This window comes from Neofelis nebulosa, chromosome 7, assembly GCF_028018385.1.
Source record: "Neofelis nebulosa isolate mNeoNeb1 chromosome 7, mNeoNeb1.pri, whole genome shotgun sequence".
NCBI classification, from domain to species: domain Eukaryota; kingdom Metazoa; phylum Chordata; class Mammalia; order Carnivora; family Felidae; genus Neofelis; species Neofelis nebulosa.
The window spans coordinates 32044139-32062639 of NC_080788.1; the positions used below are offsets into that span (position 1 = coordinate 32044139).

At 58.1% G+C, this 18501-nt stretch overlaps 1 protein-coding gene across 1 annotated transcript; it reads right to left on the minus strand.

Moving 5' to 3' along the window:
• Positions 1-3: 3 nt before the first annotated feature.
• On the minus strand, positions 4-18247 carry CSK (C-terminal Src kinase). Its single transcript, XM_058737045.1, has 13 exons — positions 18063-18247; positions 5019-5098; positions 4565-4678; positions 4330-4442; positions 3741-3960; positions 2787-2880; positions 2539-2604; positions 2356-2455; positions 2164-2254; positions 1630-1703; positions 1339-1534; positions 1140-1226; positions 4-876 (listed from the first exon to the last, which is right to left on the minus strand). Exons 2-13 carry the CDS (start codon positions 5031-5033, stop codon positions 694-696), a joined length of 1353 nt encoding a protein of 450 aa, XP_058593028.1. The 5' UTR covers positions 5034-5098; positions 18063-18247; the 3' UTR covers positions 4-693.
• Between the last annotated feature and the right edge of the window lie 254 nt (positions 18248-18501).

Here is an 18501-nt window from a genome sequence, read left to right on the forward strand (position 1 = left end):
GAGTCCTCATGGAGTGGTTTATTACGATTCCATCTCACAAGGCAGGTGGGTGGGCGGCAGCGGCACATGAACGAACTCCAAGCCCCTGACAGACGTCTGCCTCGGGCGCATGCAAACAGTGCAACATGGTCAAGCGCAAACACGGGCGACCGAGGCGACACGGGACACGGCACACGGAATGGGGAACAAGGCTGGGGCGATGGGTCCCCAGAGAGGGGCCTGGTCTCCCCAACCCTCGTGGGCAGGACAGGAAAAATAAGATTCGTACTTCTTGTAAAATGCCCATTTGCTGGGTACTTTCTTTCTCCTTATCTTGAAAAATAATAAAAAATAAACACGCAGGAAAAAAATCTCAAAAAAGGAAAGGGATAAAACTCTAAGAAGGCGAGAGATGGGAGGCCAGGGGGAGCCTGACCGCGGTACGGGGGGCGTCTGCCTCACGCTCCTCAGCCCCCTCCCTTCTTGGCCCCTTCAGTGGGGCTCCTGAGCCCCACAGGTGGGTCCATGAGAAAAGGTGCCAGGCCCAGGCGGGGTCTCTGGGAGGCCAGAGGGGGCGCAGGCTGGGTCAGAGGAGAGAGGCCCGCCGGCCCGCTGGGCTCAGTTCAGGCTCGGGCCCGGCAAGTGGGGGCACCGGGTCCACAATCTATCCAGGTTCAGTCCCCGCAGGCCCGAGACCTGGGCGGCGGCTGGCGGTCACAGGTGCAGCTCATGGGTTTTGATGTGCTCGAGCTGCTCCCGGAGCTGCAGGAAGGAGGGCCGCGTGGCGGCGTCCAGGTGCCAGCAGCTCTTCATGACCTCGTAGACCGCGGGCGGGCAGCCGTCCGGGGCGTCCATCTTGTAGCCCTTCTCCACCCGAGGGACGACGTCCTTCAGGGGCTGTGGGCGGGTGGGTGGTATAAGTCCACACGGGGCCTCACCCCCAAGAGGACCCCTACTCAGCTTCGGGGATCCCCTTCAGACCTGGGCCTCAGAGCCTGGCCCAGGAGGTCACCTGGAAGGTCCCAAGGGCAGGCCTGTGGCTTCTAGGCCTCAGAATGGGAGGCAGGGCCCGGAAAGGGCCCCCTCCCCTGCCACCCCCTCCCTTGCTCCAAGCCTCACCCTCAGCCCCAGCCATGCCCTGGCCCCAGCGCCCAACTCACAATTCTTGGGTAAGGCACTCGCCCAAAGGAGTAGATTTCCCAGAGAAGGATTCCGAAGCTCCACACGTCAGACTTGGTGGAGAATTTCTGCCACGTAGATGGGAGAAGCAGTGTCAGACCCTGGGAGGCTGTGGGGGGAAGGGGTGACCCAGGACCCCCGTCCACCGCTCCTCAGGCTCTGGGGAGAGGCCCGCTTCACCTTCTCTCTCAGGGCCTCTGGGGCTGTCCACTTGACTGGTAGCTTGCCCGTGTCCTGGGTGCTGGAGGCCTCCTTGGTGAGGCCGAAGTCGCTGACCTTGGCCACGTTGTCCTCAGACACCAGCACGTTGCGGGCAGCCAGATCCCGGTGCACGAAGTTGTTGCCCTCCAGGTATTCCATGGCCTCACAGACATCTCTGGGACAGAGCCAGCCACATGTCCCCTCAGACAGGGGTCCCACAGCAGCACGGGGTCCGCCCCCCGCCCCCCCAAAGGGTGCTGCTTCACTCACAGTGAGAACTTGAGGAGACAGTCTCCGCCCAGCACCGACCGACCTCTCGACCGCAGATAGTCCACTAGGCTTCCCTGGGGCGGGACAGACAGACCAACCGGCCCCACAGGTCAGACTTGCCCTCCAGCCCTCTGGCATTGTGGGCTGGGGCTGAGTAAGCACTTGAGGGATATACGAGGGGAGGGAAGGAGCAAGGAGGGGTTGGGGTATCACTTCTGAATATCAGATTCTATAAGCTGGACACTGCGCTCAGCAGTTTTCATGCATAAATCTCTAAGGTAAACTGTGTTACAACCTCCACTTCACAGATGAGGAAATTGAGGCTTAGAGAGGTGACACAACTTGTCCAAGGTCATAGGGAATAAATGATGAGTCAGGACAAAAGCTGAGCCCTGCCTGGTGACTTCAGAGCTCAGCTGTGGAGAGGGGCCTGGGGGAGCAGGGACCAGAGGGCATGGTGAGGGGTTTGGGGCAGTTGGAAAGCCCAAGTGTTCAGCTCTGGAGTGGGGATGGGATCTCGGGGCAGGTGCACACCTTGGCCATATACTCAGTGACGATGTAGAGCCCGCCCTTCTCTTCCACGATCACGCCCAGGAGCTGTACCAGGTTGCTATGCCGAAGTTGCCTAGGGCAGGATGGCGTGCTCAGAGCCTGCCAGCCAAGCCTCCCCATCTCTTCCCCATCCCGGGGAGGTGACCTCCGCACCCACCCTCGGCCCCGACTCACGTCATGACCGAGGCTTCAGCCAGGAAGGCCTGGGCGGTGGCGTCATTTTTAATGCACTTGACAGCGACTTTGTTCCCTCGGTAATCACCGAGCATCACATCTGGGGGAGGAAGGTTGGAGCTTGTCCCCCAGACTCTCCACGGGCCCTTGGCCCTCCCAGGGCTGCCACCCCCTCCCGCTCACCTCCAAACTCCCCCTTCCCGATGGTCTGGAGCAGCTTCAGGTCCTTCATGTTCAGTGCCCAGCCGCCTGGTGGGGGGAAGGGTGTCAGTGAGAGGTGAAGCCAGGGCAGGGCCCATGGCACAGGCGCGACTACGTGTGTGGAGTGCCCTGGAGGTATCCAGAGCCTCTGGGATGGGGGCAGTGCCAGGGAGCCCGAGTGGGAGAAGGCAGGCAGGCCAGTGAGGACTGGGGGCAGGGATGGCACTCACTGCGGAAGAACTCATCCTGGGCTGCCACCGTGCCCTCCATGACTTTTGGCTTGATGAGACGAGTACAGAGTCCATCTGCGTCTGAGGTGTAGTGCTGTGGAGGGCAGGACAGGCACTCGAGGGCCAGCCCACCCAGCGCCAACAGCTCACATGCACTGCCCGGATCTGACCACCAGAGGGCGGCGGAGGCCGATCCCACCCAGCCTGGAGGGGTTTTGCGCTGGGAGGGCTCCTCATTTCCCACAGGGGAAGGGATGAGGCTGGCCCAGACTCAGATCCGTGACCCATTTCCCATGCCACCTCACGTCCAGGTGCTGGACAGATAGCGGGCTGCTGCTACCACTCCGGGCCTCACCAGCATCCCGAGGCAGAAGGTAAGCCCTGGCTCAGTCCATACATACACTAGCCTCTAGCCAGATGTGGCCAGGACCCTCCCAGCCACAGGCCTAAGCCAGTCTGGCAGGGGGAAGGGAGCTGAGAGTGCACGCAGGAGACATCTGGGAGACTTCTGCGGCTACCAGAAGCGAGCTGTGGCCTGAACAGGGCTAGCAGAGTGGGCCTTGGGAGTTGCAGGGACACGTGGGCACATCCATGTAGGTGTAGGAGCCTGGCGGACCCTAGCCATCAAGGTGCAGCTCATGAGGACATGCTTACATACACATACTTGGGCATGTAGTTCGGACTGCCTGGAAAGAGGCCGAGTTCTGGGATTAGACAGACTCAGATTCTAGCCCTGGCACCTCTAATTTATAACCATGTGACCCAAAGCAGGTCCCTTAACTGCTCTGACCCTTTGTTTCCCGGCCTGTGAAGTGGGGACAGTGCCACTCTCCCTGTGGTGGCATCGTAGCAGGTGCTTCCTCAAGGCGTGAGGAAACACAGGCTCTCAGAGGCTGCACGTGCCGAGGCCACGTGGCCAGAAGCGGTGGTGCTGTGCCGGGTGCCCTGGCTCACCTCCACCAGCTGCATGAGGTTCTCGAAGTACACCTCCTCGTCAATGCTGAGCTTGCTGGCGTGGTACATGATGCGGTAGTGCTCCACCTTGCCGTCACAGCTCACGCACAGCGTGTAGTCCCCGGGGTAGTTGGTGCTCTCCCGCACCAGGAACAGACCTGTCTCCGGTGGGCACAGCAGCCGCTCTGCCTGCTCCCGTGTGATCTTGCCATGGAACCAGCTGCGGGAGGCCAGGCCAGGGCTCGTGGTGGCTCAAGGGTACTGACCCCTGCCCCACGCGTCTGCCGGGCTCCACTTTCTGAAGGCCCCCGGCTCTGGCTGGCACCGCACCACGGCCCCCACCGGCTCAGTCAGGTATCGGAGGCCCTTATCTCCTGCCTCCCACCCTTCTTCCTTTAGTCCTCCTCCCGGGCCTGCCCCCCGCCTTTGAGGTCCAGTACCCACACCCTTCCCCTCATCTTGAGAAGCCTTCACACATTCCCCCCCTACTCTTGCCTCTGTTTTCGTGAGTCTTCTAGGGGAACCAGGCCTTCTTGTCCTCCTTCCTCCCCAGACTGGGAGACCCCAACTGCTCCTCAGCAGTACTCACGGCATGAGGCTGAGCTTGGTGCCTGCCTTCACACCCTCCCGCTTCTGGACGTAGTTGGCTGGGATGATGCCCTCACGGCCCACCTTGTTCTTGGCTTTGTACCAGTTTGGGTCCTGGGGAGATGGAAGCCCAGACACACTCTCAGGCCCACCGTACCCTGCAGGGGAGCCCGGACCCAGCAGGAACACCTGGAGGTGGGAGGGGGTAGGCATGGGCACGTGAGGTCCCTCATTACCTTGGTGACGGCCACAATGGTGAGCACGTCTCCTTTGCAGAAGGGAAGGTCCTGCTCGGCAGTGCCGTGGAAGTTGTACTTGGCAATACATTCTGTACCGGACGGCCAGGCGGCCTGCGGGGCAGGCGGCAGGTGGGCGGGTGGATGCAGCCCGGGGTCCACCTCCACCCACTTGCCCACCCACTCTTGAAGTCACAGCCTCCTGGTTGGCTTCTGTGAGCCTGAGTGAGGTGCTCCTCCCCATGAGAACTCGGGGGGCCTTCCAGCTGAGATTCCCCCATCTCTCCCAGATCTGTACTCCCATCTTCAGGGTCCTGGGTCTAACAGCGCACCCTAGAATCTTCCCTTGTTGAAAGCCAGGGTTGGGAAAAGGGGAGCAGGTCTATGTGAGCCCTCATTCTCTCTCTTCTGCTCAGCACCCCTCAACTGCCCTAGACCCCTGCCCCCATGGTACCTGTATTGCTGACATCTTCTCAGAAGATCTGGCGTCCCCGTGTCACAGGAAGGCCAACCTGTCACTTGGTACCATGAGAGCTGCAGGGAGAAAGGGAAGATTGAGGAGGGGTGTGAGGAGCCGGTCTCCCCGACTCACGGAGCTCCCACTCCTTCCCTGGAGCAATGTGAACAGGTACCAAAGGCCTCCAGAGCCGGAAGCTGGGCCAGGGCCATCCTCTCCAGTCTCAGCAGGCTGAGCGCACTGGATAGGGACGAAGCAGGAGCACAAAGGCGGAGGATCCTCAGGGACAGAGGGGTCACCGACCCTAAGCCCACAGGGGCCTCACAGCCCAACTGAATGGCCAACACAGGCAAAGGAAGCTCAGAGGTGAGCAGCACCAGTGCCACCCACCCCACGAGCCCCAGGCCCGGATGTGACTTATGTGGTCGGTGGGGGAAGGGAGCCCAGGGCAGCTGTGTGAACCTGGGGAAGGTGCAGTGCAACCTGGGAAAGTCACTTGTTCTCTGTGGGCCTCATAGTTCCTCTGCCTATAAAAACGTGCCCGGGCAGTACGTCTATAGCCAAATGTACACCCCAAGGCGCCCCACATCTAGGTGCACCCACAAGAGAAAACAGGGCTGGTGTCCTCTGAGATGGGCACGAGAGCGCTCACGCAGCATGACTGTAACCAACCTCACGCTGGGAACTGCCCAGATGCCCATCAAAAGTCAGATGGGTAAACTGTGGCACGGTCACGAGTGGGGCGCCACATAGCAGTGGACGTGGATGTTCAAGAGCACAAGGACAAACTCCTGAGTAGTAGTAACCGAGACACCAGACTGAAGAGGACAGACCGTGTGACCCCGTTCACAATGTATACGCCACATCCACGGTGCACCATGGCGAGTGCCCTCGGGAGGGGGCGGCGTGACTGGAAGTGGGGGAGGGGGGTTCGCTCTGTGGCACCCTTATGATTGGCGCACTTTTTGGTGTGTAGGTTTACTTCAATAAAGTCGAGCCCCTCCAAAAAAGCTACCCCAGCCAATGCATACCCCAAGGGCAGTAAGCCAATCCGTCCCGCACATACTTTGCGGCCCCTGCTCCGAGCTCCCTGGACTGTTGGCATTTTCCCAAAGCCCAGAGCCCTTGTGTACCTGTCTCAGGAAGTAGACAGGCTAGGGCTCCTGTTCTCTTTTTACAGATGGGGAAACTGAGGCAACTGAGGTGTAGACAGGGCCAGTGACTTCTCCGTGGGTACAGTGTGTTAGAAGAAGAACTCCATGAGCTCTGTTCCCAGGCTCATTTGACAGGATGGACCAGGTCTAGGGCCGGCTGTAATACCACCTTCCCCAGGCCAAGCAGTGGGAAGAGACGCCAGCATGCACACATCTTAGGGGGGCTGGGGTGTGAGGCAAGGCCTGCAGGGTGTAGGCGGGTTTCTTGGAGCCCCAGAGCCGAGCCCTAAAGAGCAGAGGGCTTAGACGGCAAGAAGGCTGGCCGGAGAAGGCGCCCCTCCTTGGTGTGACAGCTGAGCAAGGGTGTCCAGGCAGACAGGGACAGCCGTGAGGAACTGACCTGGCTGCAAGCTCGTGGGGAGGGAGGGTGGGAAGCAGACCCTGACCATCGGAGCACCCTACCAGTCTGCTATCAGGGGACGGTTTGGAGGTGGGCCCGCCTGGCATAAACCCTGCAGGGTGGCAGGAGCTTCAAATGACAATGTGAGGAACCGGGGTTTGCTTCTGGGGACCTCAGCCGAGAAGCACGCGGCTGAGGAGAGCAGAAGCCAGGGAGTGCCACCACCACTCCCAGGCCTCACTCCTGCTTCAAGTCAGGCAGACCTGGCTCTGTGGAGTGTGCAACTCAGAAGAATGACTCAACCCTTCTGAGCCTCAGATCCCTCGCCCTGAAAGGCCTCCCCTGCAAGCAGGCTGTGGAGGGAGAGAAGGAGAGCCCTGGACTGGGAGGGTCTGGCACAGGGCTTGCCATAAACCCCCTCCCTCTCCTCCAGACAAAACGGCTTCCCTTCCTCCCAGGGTACACAGTGCTTCTTGTCCCCAGACGCCAGCCCGTCAACCTCTGCTGTCAGCACAGGGAGACAGGGGCCCACCGAGGCTGAGCCTAGACACCTCCCCCCACCATCAAACATGTTCAGGTGACTGGGCTGGGGTCAGGAACCACCCGCTGGGCTCCACAGGCGGTGGTGAGCTGTGAGCTTGTCTTACCCCCGTTCTATAAAAGCGGAAACTGAGGCTCACAAGGTTGAACACCTTGTGTGAAGTCACACAGCTAGTTATAGGCGACAGGGTTCCACTGGGGTTGGCTGGGTCCTCGACCTTCAGGACTTCTGAACACGGGCTCTGCTAGCTTTCCACATCCCCATGCCTCCTCTCCCCACCCCACCCCCCCTCCAAACTCGCCACCACTACGCCACCACAGAGGGTGTGGAGACTGTGGCACCGTTAGTCACCCTCCCTGCTGTCAGTTTGCAAACACTCCCTTCCCGGCCTGCAGCTGCTGCTGCCGCCTCCCCACTGACTTGATGATAATAATAAAAATAATAACAGGCCCTGTTTTCTGAGCACTTATTCTGTGCCAGGCCCTGCCCTTGGCTCATCAAATCCTCTAACAACTGACGCTATTCTTACCCTCATTTTACCTACGAGGACCCTGAGCGAGGTCAAGGGGCAAGGTGGCCTTGCCTGAGGTTTATACCTCCAGTAAGCATCCTGCTCTGCTCAGGTGTCAGATGCCCGAGCCCCTGCACCATGCCCTGGGAGCATCATGCTCCGGGAGCACCATGCCCCGGGGCCACATTGGCCTAGAAAAAGGACAATGCAGGGCAGGAGAGAAGCAAGCGGTGCCCACAGTGGGGACGAGCCCACCTAGAGTGGTTGGGGGCGGGGGGCGGGGCTTCCTTGAGGGGCTGGGCTATGACAACCACAGATCCGGAAAGCAGGGGGAGGAACTGACTCCTCTCCCCTTTTCTACTGGCAATGACTTTGGGACCAGTTTTTCCATCCATGCACTGGGTTAGTGATAACCCTGCAACACCTGGGGCTGCTCTGAGGACTGGAGCTGCCGGGAGCCCACTGCAAGCCGTGGGCTCTCTCTGACAGCTCCTCTCTGGTGAAGTCACAAGCCCAGGGTGGCTCAGTAATCTCCCTCCTTAAGGCCCCGAGGGTCCAGGGGCCATCCTCCTCCAGGTTACAGACTAAGAGCCAGAAGGGCTGGAGGAACTATAAGGAACCTAGGCTTCTAGTCTGGCCTGGGCCGGGCACACAGGGGTCCTTTCTGGGTTATGTGAACCTGCTTTCAAGCTACTTTGTGGAGTCAGAGGCTCTGAGTCTTGGTCCTGGCTCTGCCACCAATTTGCTGTGTGTGACCTTGGGGGAGTCACCTGGCTTTTCTGGGACTTGCTGGCTCTCCAGCACCTCCGCCGGACCTGTGTCCCACCTGCTGTTTCCACCTCCCTGCCTATTGCTCCCTCTCTACTCCCTCTCTCTTCTTTGCCCAAGGAACCTCCTCTCAACCTCCGGGATGCAGTTGAGGAATCGCTTCTGTTTCACGTGTGCCTAAAAATCCCTGTGGGACCATTTGTGGTAGCAAGAGACTGGGAGACAACCTTTCATGTTCATCAGTAAGGGATCAAGTAATAAATGGCCCAATATCCCTAAAACGTAACGAAAATTCCAGTGGTGACAGGGCCCAAACAGAGTTTCAGGTGCTGACACAGAGCACCCCCCAGTTCAAGTCGCTGAAGGAAAAGCTGCTGGGGGGAACGAGACAGTGACACGGCTTCCAAAGACCACTCTGCAGATTAATCGAAAGAAAAAGCACCTGCACAACAGGTAGGTCTGACAGACACCTTGTTAACCAGGCGATCGAATTAATAAGCATCACCCATAGTGAGAGGAACAACACAGAGCGGAGCGCCCCCTGCTTCGACGAATGGAGGAGGGCACAGGGTCCCTGGGCGGTATTCTGGCAGAGCCGGCTAACACGACTCACGTCAGGAAGGTGCAGTCAGGCACAGCCCCAGCAACTGGCTTGGACTCTTGAAGTAAATGTCGTAAAAGACAAAACAAACAAACAGAGGCTGGGGAATGTTCTAGATTAAACAGAACACTAAAGAAATGGGACAAAACGACAAAACGGTATTCATGTGAGGTGAAGGAGGTGTTAACTAACCTTACTGTGGTGAACTAGTTAGCAATACAGGTACACCAAATCACCACACTGCACACCTTAAACTTATGCAACATCTTAAGTCAGTTACACCTCAGCAAAGCTGGAAAAAAAGGAGAAAGGAACAGGACAACAAGATTCAATGAATGATCCTGAACTGGATTCTGGCTCAGAGGGAAAAAATAGTAGCTATAAAAATCATTTGAGGACAGTTAGGAAAATGGAAATGTTAGGTAATATTATGGAATTTTAATGTTAATTTTCTTAAGTGTGATCATGGTGCTGTGATTATGTAAGAGGTGCACGCTCAAGTACTTAGAAATGAAAGATATGATGCTCACGCTAATGCTCAAACTGGCAAAAAACCACATCTACGCACATGTGTAGGTATACAAAAGAGGTAACGAGCACAGCAAAATGTTAAGACTTGGTGAATCTGGGTAAAGGATACACGGGTATTCGTTATACTATTATTTCAGCCTTTTCTTTTATTATTATTGTGTTTTTGTTAAGTCATCCCTACCCCCAACGTGGGGCTCGAACTCGCAATCCCGGGATCAAGGGTCGCGTGCTCTACTGACTGAGCTGGCCTGGGGCCCCTACTTCAGCTTTTTAGTAGGTTTGGAACACTCCACATTTAAAGGCTGTGACAAAAGGCAAGGGGCAGGACACCCATCTTCCATGTTATGTTAAAAGTTGTGTTTTTTAAGGGGACACACAAGTCATTCTGTAACTCAGACATGCACAGATTATCTTTGAAAGAGAAAACAGGCAACAGCGGTTGCCTCTGGGGTAGGAAGGGGGGAGTCAAGTTTAAGGGAAAATTACTTTTACGGTGTATTTGCTATTTTGTCCTTCTTGATTTTTTTTTTTTTAAACCACATGTATCTATTACTAACTTCCCCCTAAAAGGAAGATTGAAAATAAATCACTTTTTGAAAACCACCCCTGCCAGGAGCATTCCTTAGTTCCCCGGCTGTGCTGGCTGCTCCAGGCCTCTGCAGCCTCTCACACATCCCTGCGCTCCAGTGAGAAACTCACTGATCCTGGCCTGGGAGCTCTGCAGGGGGAAGGCCGGGAGCTGACTCATGTCCCCAGCAAGGGCTGAGCCCAGAGTGGCAGCTCAGTGAATGAGTGCTGAATGAATGAATGAACCAACAAAGGAAAGGAGGAAGCAAGGCCGGCTGCATCACACCGAGGTCCCATAACTGACAGGACTATATTTAACCCCAAAGGGACAGCAGCTGTCACCACACCCACAGAGGACTAGGGGACAGGGGGCTTGGAACTCTGTGAAGTCAGCGTTTCACTCTAACTTCCTGCCCCAAACCCTGCTCCCAGCAGTCCTTGTGCCGGGGTCCCGGGAACAGGCCGGGCATTATGCCCAAGCACTGAGGTCAGCGGCTGCAGCCTCAGGCAGGCCTTTCTTGGTCGCCCAGGCTGGTGGGGAGGGGAGAAGAAAGGAGAACTGGGAGCCCAGAAACTCCCCAGTTGCCCTTTCCCTGCCTTGGGGGCAGCTGTAGCCCTCACAGTCTATCATGTGTCCAAGGCCGGGGCAGGTCAAGGGGCTCCTTACCCTGCCCCCCCTCACCAAAACTCCACTGCCTAATGGGGCGTGGGAGCCTTCAGTAACTGTTTACACCCATCTAAAAATACCCACCGAAAAGGGAAGTGCACAAGGGACCCTGCGGCCCCCAGAGACTTCGGTCCTGCCACAGGACCCAGCTGGAGTGTCTGGGGGGGCAGGGGTGGCCGCCAGAGCAACAGGCATGTTCACTATGCCTTCTCATTCTTTGAGCCAGTGTTTCAGGAGCCTCCTTGTGCAATCAGCCCCTTGCTTGGTGGGCCAGGATGGACAGGAGGAGGAAAGGGTCCATGAGACGCCAGGGGGCTCTGAGAACTCCACTCATCTGTCTCTCTTCTGCGCCCGGCCCAGGGCCACCACCAAAATGCAGTCCTGCTTCTCTCCTCTTGGCTACCAGATGATCACGGCCAGGTATGCTCAGTGACCCAACAGACAGGAGAGACAGGGGCAACCCGGGAAGGCTTCCAGAAAGAAGGGGGGGGAAGTGGGAGGATTTCAGTGAAAGCAACTGGGAGGGGGGTGTGCTAGACCAGACCAGAATTAAGCTTCCAAAACTGGGATACGGAGGGAGTTAATTAAGGCAGAAAAAGGCTCAGGGTGGGGGTCCACACAGGCTCTGAACCAGCCCGGAAGTTCTGATCAGTCACAGGACAGATAATAAGTAAAACTGAATTTCCGATGTGGGCACGCCCCTCTGAAAGAGCAGTGCACCTGAGGAGGGTGGGGCACTGCCAGCAGTCAGGCTGGTTTGGCAGCAGTAAAATCAGCCCCACCTCTAGTTCTGCAAAGGACACTTGGGCTGCAGGCACTGTGATGCTCTCCCCCTCCCACCCCCCTGCCACACACCAGGCTGTGGGGCTGGAGGGCTCCCACTGACCCAGGCAGGCAGTCCAGAGCCCTCGGCATACCCACTGCACATGTCTCAGGGTCAGGCACTGTAGAATTGGGCACAAGACCCTTGGAGATGCCTAAACCTCCTGGGGGTCAGGAAAGGGCTGAAAGGATGGCCCCACTTCGGCTCCAGAGTGTGCTGCCTGACCCTCCCTCTGCCAGCCACGGGCCTCCCTCAGCCTTCAGCACCCCTGCCCCAAGGGTAGGGGTGAGTTTAACGGCTGACAAATGTTTAAAACTAAATTATAGCAACTCACTGGCTTTTTCCTGCCTCCAGTGGCTTGTGGGACCGGAAATCCCATCTAGTGGTTTGGGAGAGGTGGGGGCTAGAGTCACAGAAGGCTAATGGGGAGCCTCCTCCCCCAGGCACCACTGCGGCCTGAGGCTGACACTCCTGGCCCAGAAAGGTTTCTAATTACCGCTCAGGAGCCTAATTACCTACATGCACTGGGCAGCAGGGACTTGGGGCTTCCCCAGGGCCCTAACACAGGCCTCTGTTCTCCTGCCCCCAGCACAGGCTATAGCCTTTGCGTGTCCATTTGCCTACATTTACGTATAGCCTCTCAGCACTGACCTCCAACAGACACTTAACAATGATGAGTGTTAGGGGCCCCTGGGTGGCTCAGTCGGTTAAGCGTCCGACTTTGGCTCAGTTCATGATCTCACGGTTCGTGGGTTTGAGTCCCGCGTTGGGCTCTGTGCTGACAGCTCAGAGCCTGGAGCCTGTTTCAGATTCTGTGTATCCCTCTCTCTCTGCCCCTCCCCAACTAGCACTCGGTCTCTGACTCCCCCCTCCCCCCAAAATAAATAAAAACGATTAAAAAAAATGATGAGTGTTGGCCCCTACCTAGAAGCCTCCTATGCACATTACAGGTGGGGGGACTGAGGGCCAGAGGCCCATGAACTAACAACTTTGGCCCCCAGATTCTTGGTCTCTCCATCTCAGAACTGGGACCCACAGAACACAGAGCTCAGAAGGTAAAGCTATGGGGGCCCAACGCAAAGGACTTCCGGTCTTGCTACCCACCTGAGGGAGGAACCTCCTCCCCTAGCAGGATGGGCTGTAAAAATGAAAGTGTGGGATGAGAGCCCACTGACCCAACCCTATGTTACTTACTTAATCCTCAAAACCCCCGTGAAGTTTTACTATTGATCTCTGTTTGATAGAGGAGGAACCAGGCTGACAGGACACCCACCTTTCAAGGGGTAGAGCAGGGATTTGAACTAAGATCTGTCTGAACTTGGTCAAGAGAGAAACCTCCAGCCTTTCCTTGGGTAGGACGGATGACACTCGGAAAAAGGGCAGCTAGGTGAGAGCGGGAGGCTGAAGGCAGGTCTGCCTAGAGCTTGGCCCTCCTGCTCTGGGAAGCAGAAGTTACATGGGTGCCCAATCCTTGCTTGTCTGCCATATCCTGCATCGCACAGAGAGGCCAACAGTCTGTCCATAGCCACACAGCAACTAGAGAAGCCAACAACTCTAGGGAAGGCAGATGCTCCAAGCGAGGAACTCACACTTCTTGATTTTCATGGCCTTTCCCTTCTAGGAAGCCCTCCTGGCTGCTGCAGCCTACTCAGCTCCCCAGCTTCCGAGCTCCCACCAGCCCTGCCAGGAAGTGGAACCACAGGCCTCCCCTGACTCCTCTCTGCGTCTCTACTGGCCAGCAGGGGGGCTCTCAGGGTTTTCTTCATTCTGCCCTCCAGTCTCCCTGCAGCGTGGACAGCACAGGATGACAGGGCCTGGGTAAAGACCAGGTGTGGGGCTGGACAGGGCTGAGAAGCAACAGCCAGGGTGGGCAGGCGTCAGATGACACCCAGGTTCTCACCCGCCCTCAAGGCTTCCAACTGTGCAGAGAGCAGCACAGGCAGGGGGGCGCCTCTCTTCTGCTTGTTCCTGTAGCTCTGGGCCCAGATCACACGGAAGGGGCGGGTGTGGGGGGGAGCAGGGGGACGGAGGGAAGCTGCGGTTGGAGGCCCAGCCCCGCTGAGGCGTACACAGCTAGTGTGTGATGAGAAGCTCCTCTCATCACAGTACCTCAAAACCAGGAAGAGAAACTGAGCAGGCAGAAAGGGCAAGCTAGGCTGTGTGGGGCCCTCAGGTCCCTGGGGGGCTGCCAAGGGGCGTTCCGGGACAGTGGCTGGACAAAACATTTCCCCTTCGGGGCCTCAGTCTCCCCACAGGAAAAATGAGATTCTCTCCCTGGTCCTGCCAGCCTGCCTGATTGGTGCAGGCTGCATCATGCCGATAAGACAGACGCCCCCCGGTTGGTGGAGGACTCCTGACACCCCAGTGGGCTCTGGCCTCTCCTGGGAAGCAGGGGCTTGGCCTCTGAAGCTAGCCTCGCCCTGCTCACTTCTCCCCTCAGCCACACAGGGAGCACACTAGCTCTTCCTTCACCAGCTCTTTATTTTTAGGTCTGAATTTGACTTTAATCATTACTTAGCGGATTCTATTTCCAGCCCTCGAATGAAGGGACCCACAGGAGAGGAGGAAGGGAGGCAGTGCTCCCTGCCTGGCATGGGGGGCAGCCTGCTCCTCCACCCATCCTGTCCCCAACCAAGGCAGGGGGGAATGAGAAACACCCAAAGGGTTTGCCCCAGCCAGGCCAGCATCTTGGAGGGGACCCCACCCTGTGACCTCATCCCAGCCCAAACTGTGGGACAGGAGGGCAGTTGTAATGCCCACTTCCCCTGAGCCAAGACCGGGGTGGAGGGAGACATTCCACAGGCAAAAGTCTAGTGGCTAGAATCTGAGGTCATGTGCCTGGGGATCTCTGTATTGAATGGCTCACCTGGGGGAGGGCCTCCCGTGAGTATCGGGCTGCCTTAGGGTCATCTGGGGCTATGGTCTCTTAGGCCCAGGAGTACCAGGTTGAGACTGATTTCCTCCTACTGCCCATGGGGTGGCCCCAGGAGGGTATTCCCAGTTACTCTGGTCTCCACAGAAGCAGAACAAGCAGAAGCAGAGGGTGTGCTCAGGTCAGACCCGGAACACCTGCCGAAGAGGAGGCCACTAATGCACGAAACTTTCCCAGTGATTTGTGGACCATCTATGTTCCCTTCCAACTCCCATCTGGGAGACTGGAATCCCTGCCCCACCCCCACCTCCAGTTTTCTTCCCTTCCCCCCACCACTGGGAAAGGGTAGGGAGATGAGGCTGGCATGCTGTCCCTGGGTTGGGGCTCAGGATGCCTGGGCTCCTTGCCCAAGTTTTGGTTTTCCCAGGGAAAGTAGGCCTCTGTCTCCACTGGGGGAATTCAGGGGTGGCCTAGGAAGCAGCCGAAACCAGGGGCAGGCAGCGGCCGGGTTCTCAGAGGATAGACCTTGTCCGGTCAGCTCTGGTGCTGGCAAAGGGGGGATGGGGAGGGTCAGGCCCCAGAAACCAACCAGCAGCCCATCTTCCCAGGGTCAGGTCCATGCCCAACCATAGCCCAGTACCTCAGGAACAGAGAGTTTCAGAAGGGTTCCATGAGCAAAGCCTCGCCCTGCTGGGTGGACCCACCAGCCAACTCGAGCCCAGGTGTCTTCCCCACACGTTAAGGCAGCCTGCACTTGGGTCCCCTGTGAACGCTAACCTTCCCTTACAAAGTGCTTATTGGGGGCCCGGGGCTGCACCAGGTACGTTCTAAGTACTTCGGTTAGTTCGTTCACACTCTCCTCAGATTCCCGTCTGGCCCAGGTAAAGCCATCCTTTTGTGTACATAAAAGAACCCCATCTCAGAGGGTGACCTGTCCAAGGCCCCTCCGTGCTGGCCTAAATGGCGCACGCAGCTGGGCGGGGAACATCGGATGGGTGCCAAGCTACCCACTCTTTCCAATACCCCAGGCTGCTTTGGGGGCCTGTAGTAACAACAGCTATACCAGCGACAGATGGGAACAACAGTGCGCGCGCTTAGTACGAGGGTTTGGGTGACGCTGCTGCAGCGGAGCTACTTGGAATGCGGTGTAGCTTCTTAGAGGTGAAGTTACACAGACTGAGAAAATGCCCAGAAACACAGAATGAAGCGAAAAAAGGTGTCATGGCGCGCATACTCAAATGACAACAGAGATGAAGTGGGGGGGGGGGGGGGGGATCAGGAAGAGACAGGCAGGGAACTCTAAAATGCAAACGGTCACTGCTGGTGAAGAAATTGTGATTTCTGTTTTGTTTTCTAAGTCTCCTATAGTGCTGCTTTGTTACTTTATGCATTAAGAAAGTAATCCGTACGTAGTTTTCCCATGAGATCGGACTTGGTTCCCTAGGACCCATCTGGCCCCCAGCTCTGGCCCTGATGTCTGGAACATCTTCTACCGTGGGATGGCCTTTCTGATATGGAACAGCCCCTCAGGCACCTCAGGGTCTCTCCCTACCTTCTCTTTCCCAGACAGAACACCTCTTTCTTTGGGGACTATGTGTCAAGGCTTTCAAATGCCTCAAAAGGTAGGGCCCAGAACTGGACACAGGCCGTTCTGCCCAATCAGGCCAGCTGGCAGCTTGTTTGGGTGGCTGGATCACACTGTGTATCCTGGGCCTCACCCCCTGCCTGTACTCTGGGCTGCTCAATGGTAGCTCAACCTCTTAGGGCCTGGTGCCCTCGGCAGTGGCCCCGGAGACTATCATCTGGTCCTTCCTTGCCCCTGACCCAACACAGAGAAAAGAGCAGCCACTTCTGAGAGGGAGGAAGGCACTAGGCTCACCAGATAAAAAACACATCTCTGCACATGTGCTAGCCTGAAGCCAGAACCCTTTTCTACAAAGGCCTTGGGACCCTGGGGCTGCACCCATACAGCTCACGGTTGGTACAAAGTGCCCAACAGTCAGGCCTCAAGCCCCAGGCCCTCAGGCTGCAAAGGAAGTTAGGGCTGGGTGGGGGCTGGGTGACAGGAGTCTGTCAGGCCCACCACATCTGGGTCCCTTCCACCAAGCATGTTGGGGCAACCGTTAAAAAACCCTACATCAAGAGCAGAGTCCTGAACAGGACGAAACCACCAGCGGCCCCAAGGGGGCCCAGACACAGCTCAGCATCCTCCAAGGAACCTCCTATCCCTCCAGGGAGCAAGAGGATCCTGCCACACTCCTAACCTTCCTCCTGCTGCCTTTGCCCTGTTCCTGCTGGGGCCCCTCCAAGAAAAGACACTGGAATCACCAAAGTGTGGGGGGCTAGAATAGGCCCCCTGGGTGTCCCCACTCTGACAATGCTCCTATGCCAAGGCTGTGGAAACAGGGCTCTCACCTTCCCCATCTGGATCCCATTCATGTTCTGAACTTGGCTGCTTCTGTGCCAGCTAGACCAAATGTGTGGGAGGCTTGGGTCAGGACTGACTACCAGGTTGTTTCAACTTAGCGCCAGGGCCACACCAGACAAGGTGCCCCTCTCCCACCACATCCTGTCAGTGGGACCCAGCCTCAGGCACCAAGGGGAAATCCCATGGGCAGTGCTGATGCTGCCTGAGCCCAGACCCAGGCAGAGCTGGGGCCGGAAGCCCTCTGCAGGGAAGCACGTGTTCACCCCACAAGGTCCCTTGGGTCAGGCTGGGGGCCTGGGTCCCTGGTGGGTGAAGGTCCCTGCCTGGTTTCCCTCCATCCACAGGAGTCTAGCTCTGTAGAGCAGAGGATGAACGGACAGACAGCCCGGCCCTGCTAGAGGCCTAAGGTAGCAACTTCCCCCTTTGAGCTTCAGTACCCTGGTCCACAAAATGGGAGGGGAGGTGAACCCCCAGTTAAGCTCCAAGGATCTGGTGGCTGGACACGCCTCTTCCTGACACCTGGCCTGGGCCCTGAGAAGCCTGGGAGAATGAGTTGACTAGGCTGCCAGGAGGTGGGAGCATGGTCCTGATGCCCAGTGTCACGTCCACCCACACAGAGGCCCTGCCCAGTCTCCCCACCCAAGGGTCACAGGTCCCTTGGCTTAGGCCTTGTCTTCTGGGAGGCAGACAGGCTCAACCTCTGGCAGGCTCCAGGGAGGTGGCTGGGCCCTGGACTTCGTAGAGCCAGCCGGCTCCTCTCAGTGGGGGGATGAGGGAAGGTGCAGGATAAGGCAGGCCAGGGAACCTGCAGGGAGGGCCTGGGCAGGGAATGGCAAAGTGCCCACTCTCCAGGGCCCTGGCCCATGCTGCCCCTCCTTCCAGGCTCCAGCCAGCCCCAACACGGCGGGGAAAGGACGGGACAGACTCGGAGTGGCCTGAGACAAGTCTGTGGGGCTCACAGGGCAGTACCTCCCTGGTGAGCTCCCCTCCCAGTCGGGCTGACATCGACTCCCGGGAGAATTCGAACCCGGGAAGGAGGGGGTAAGGGAGGTGGGGGATGGGAGTGGACGTGACCGCAGCTGCAACGGAAGCAACAGAAGCGGGACGCGCGACCTCCACCCTCATCCCCTCGAGAAGCACTTGGACGCCCACCTCCTCCAGGCCCTCCAGGCACTCACCTCTCTCGGGGCACTGCGGTCCGGGCCACCTCGCTGCGGGCAGCATCAGCGGCCTGCGGGACGGTCCATGCGGCCAGGGGGGAGGGGAGGGGCGCAGGGGTCCCCGGGGGGTGCGGTACAAAGAGGTATTGGTGCGAAAAGAGGGGGAGGAGGGACGGCCAGACAGAGGCAGGGGGATGGCCGCGCGGCCCGGGTCGGGGAGGGAAGAAAGGCGGGGGAAGGGGGGCGGGAGGGAGTCGGGGGGAGGAAACAATGTAGCCGGCGCGGCCCCGGCAGAGTTCCGCTTCCGAACGCCGCCACCGAGGTTCGAGTTTGGAACGTCGCGCCGGCTGCCGGGGGGCTGCCCCGGACGCTGGATCGGGGGCCGCGGGGGCTCCCCGAGCTCCACGCCCCGGAGGCTCTGGCGGCCACAGGCTGGCTGGGGCGGGAGGGACGGCTG

Bases quoted from the DNA above. Each gene is read 5' to 3' on its own strand.
- CSK (XM_058737045.1), bottom strand. The intron at 2,255-2,355 runs GTGAGTCGGGGC...ATCCTGCCCTAG, and splicing joins GCTGAAGCCTCGGTCATGAC to GCAACTTCGGCATAGCAACC. The intron at 1,227-1,338 runs GTGAAGCGGGCC...TCTACGTGGCAG, and splicing joins CAGAGGCCCTGAGAGAGAAG to AAATTCTCCACCAAGTCTGA.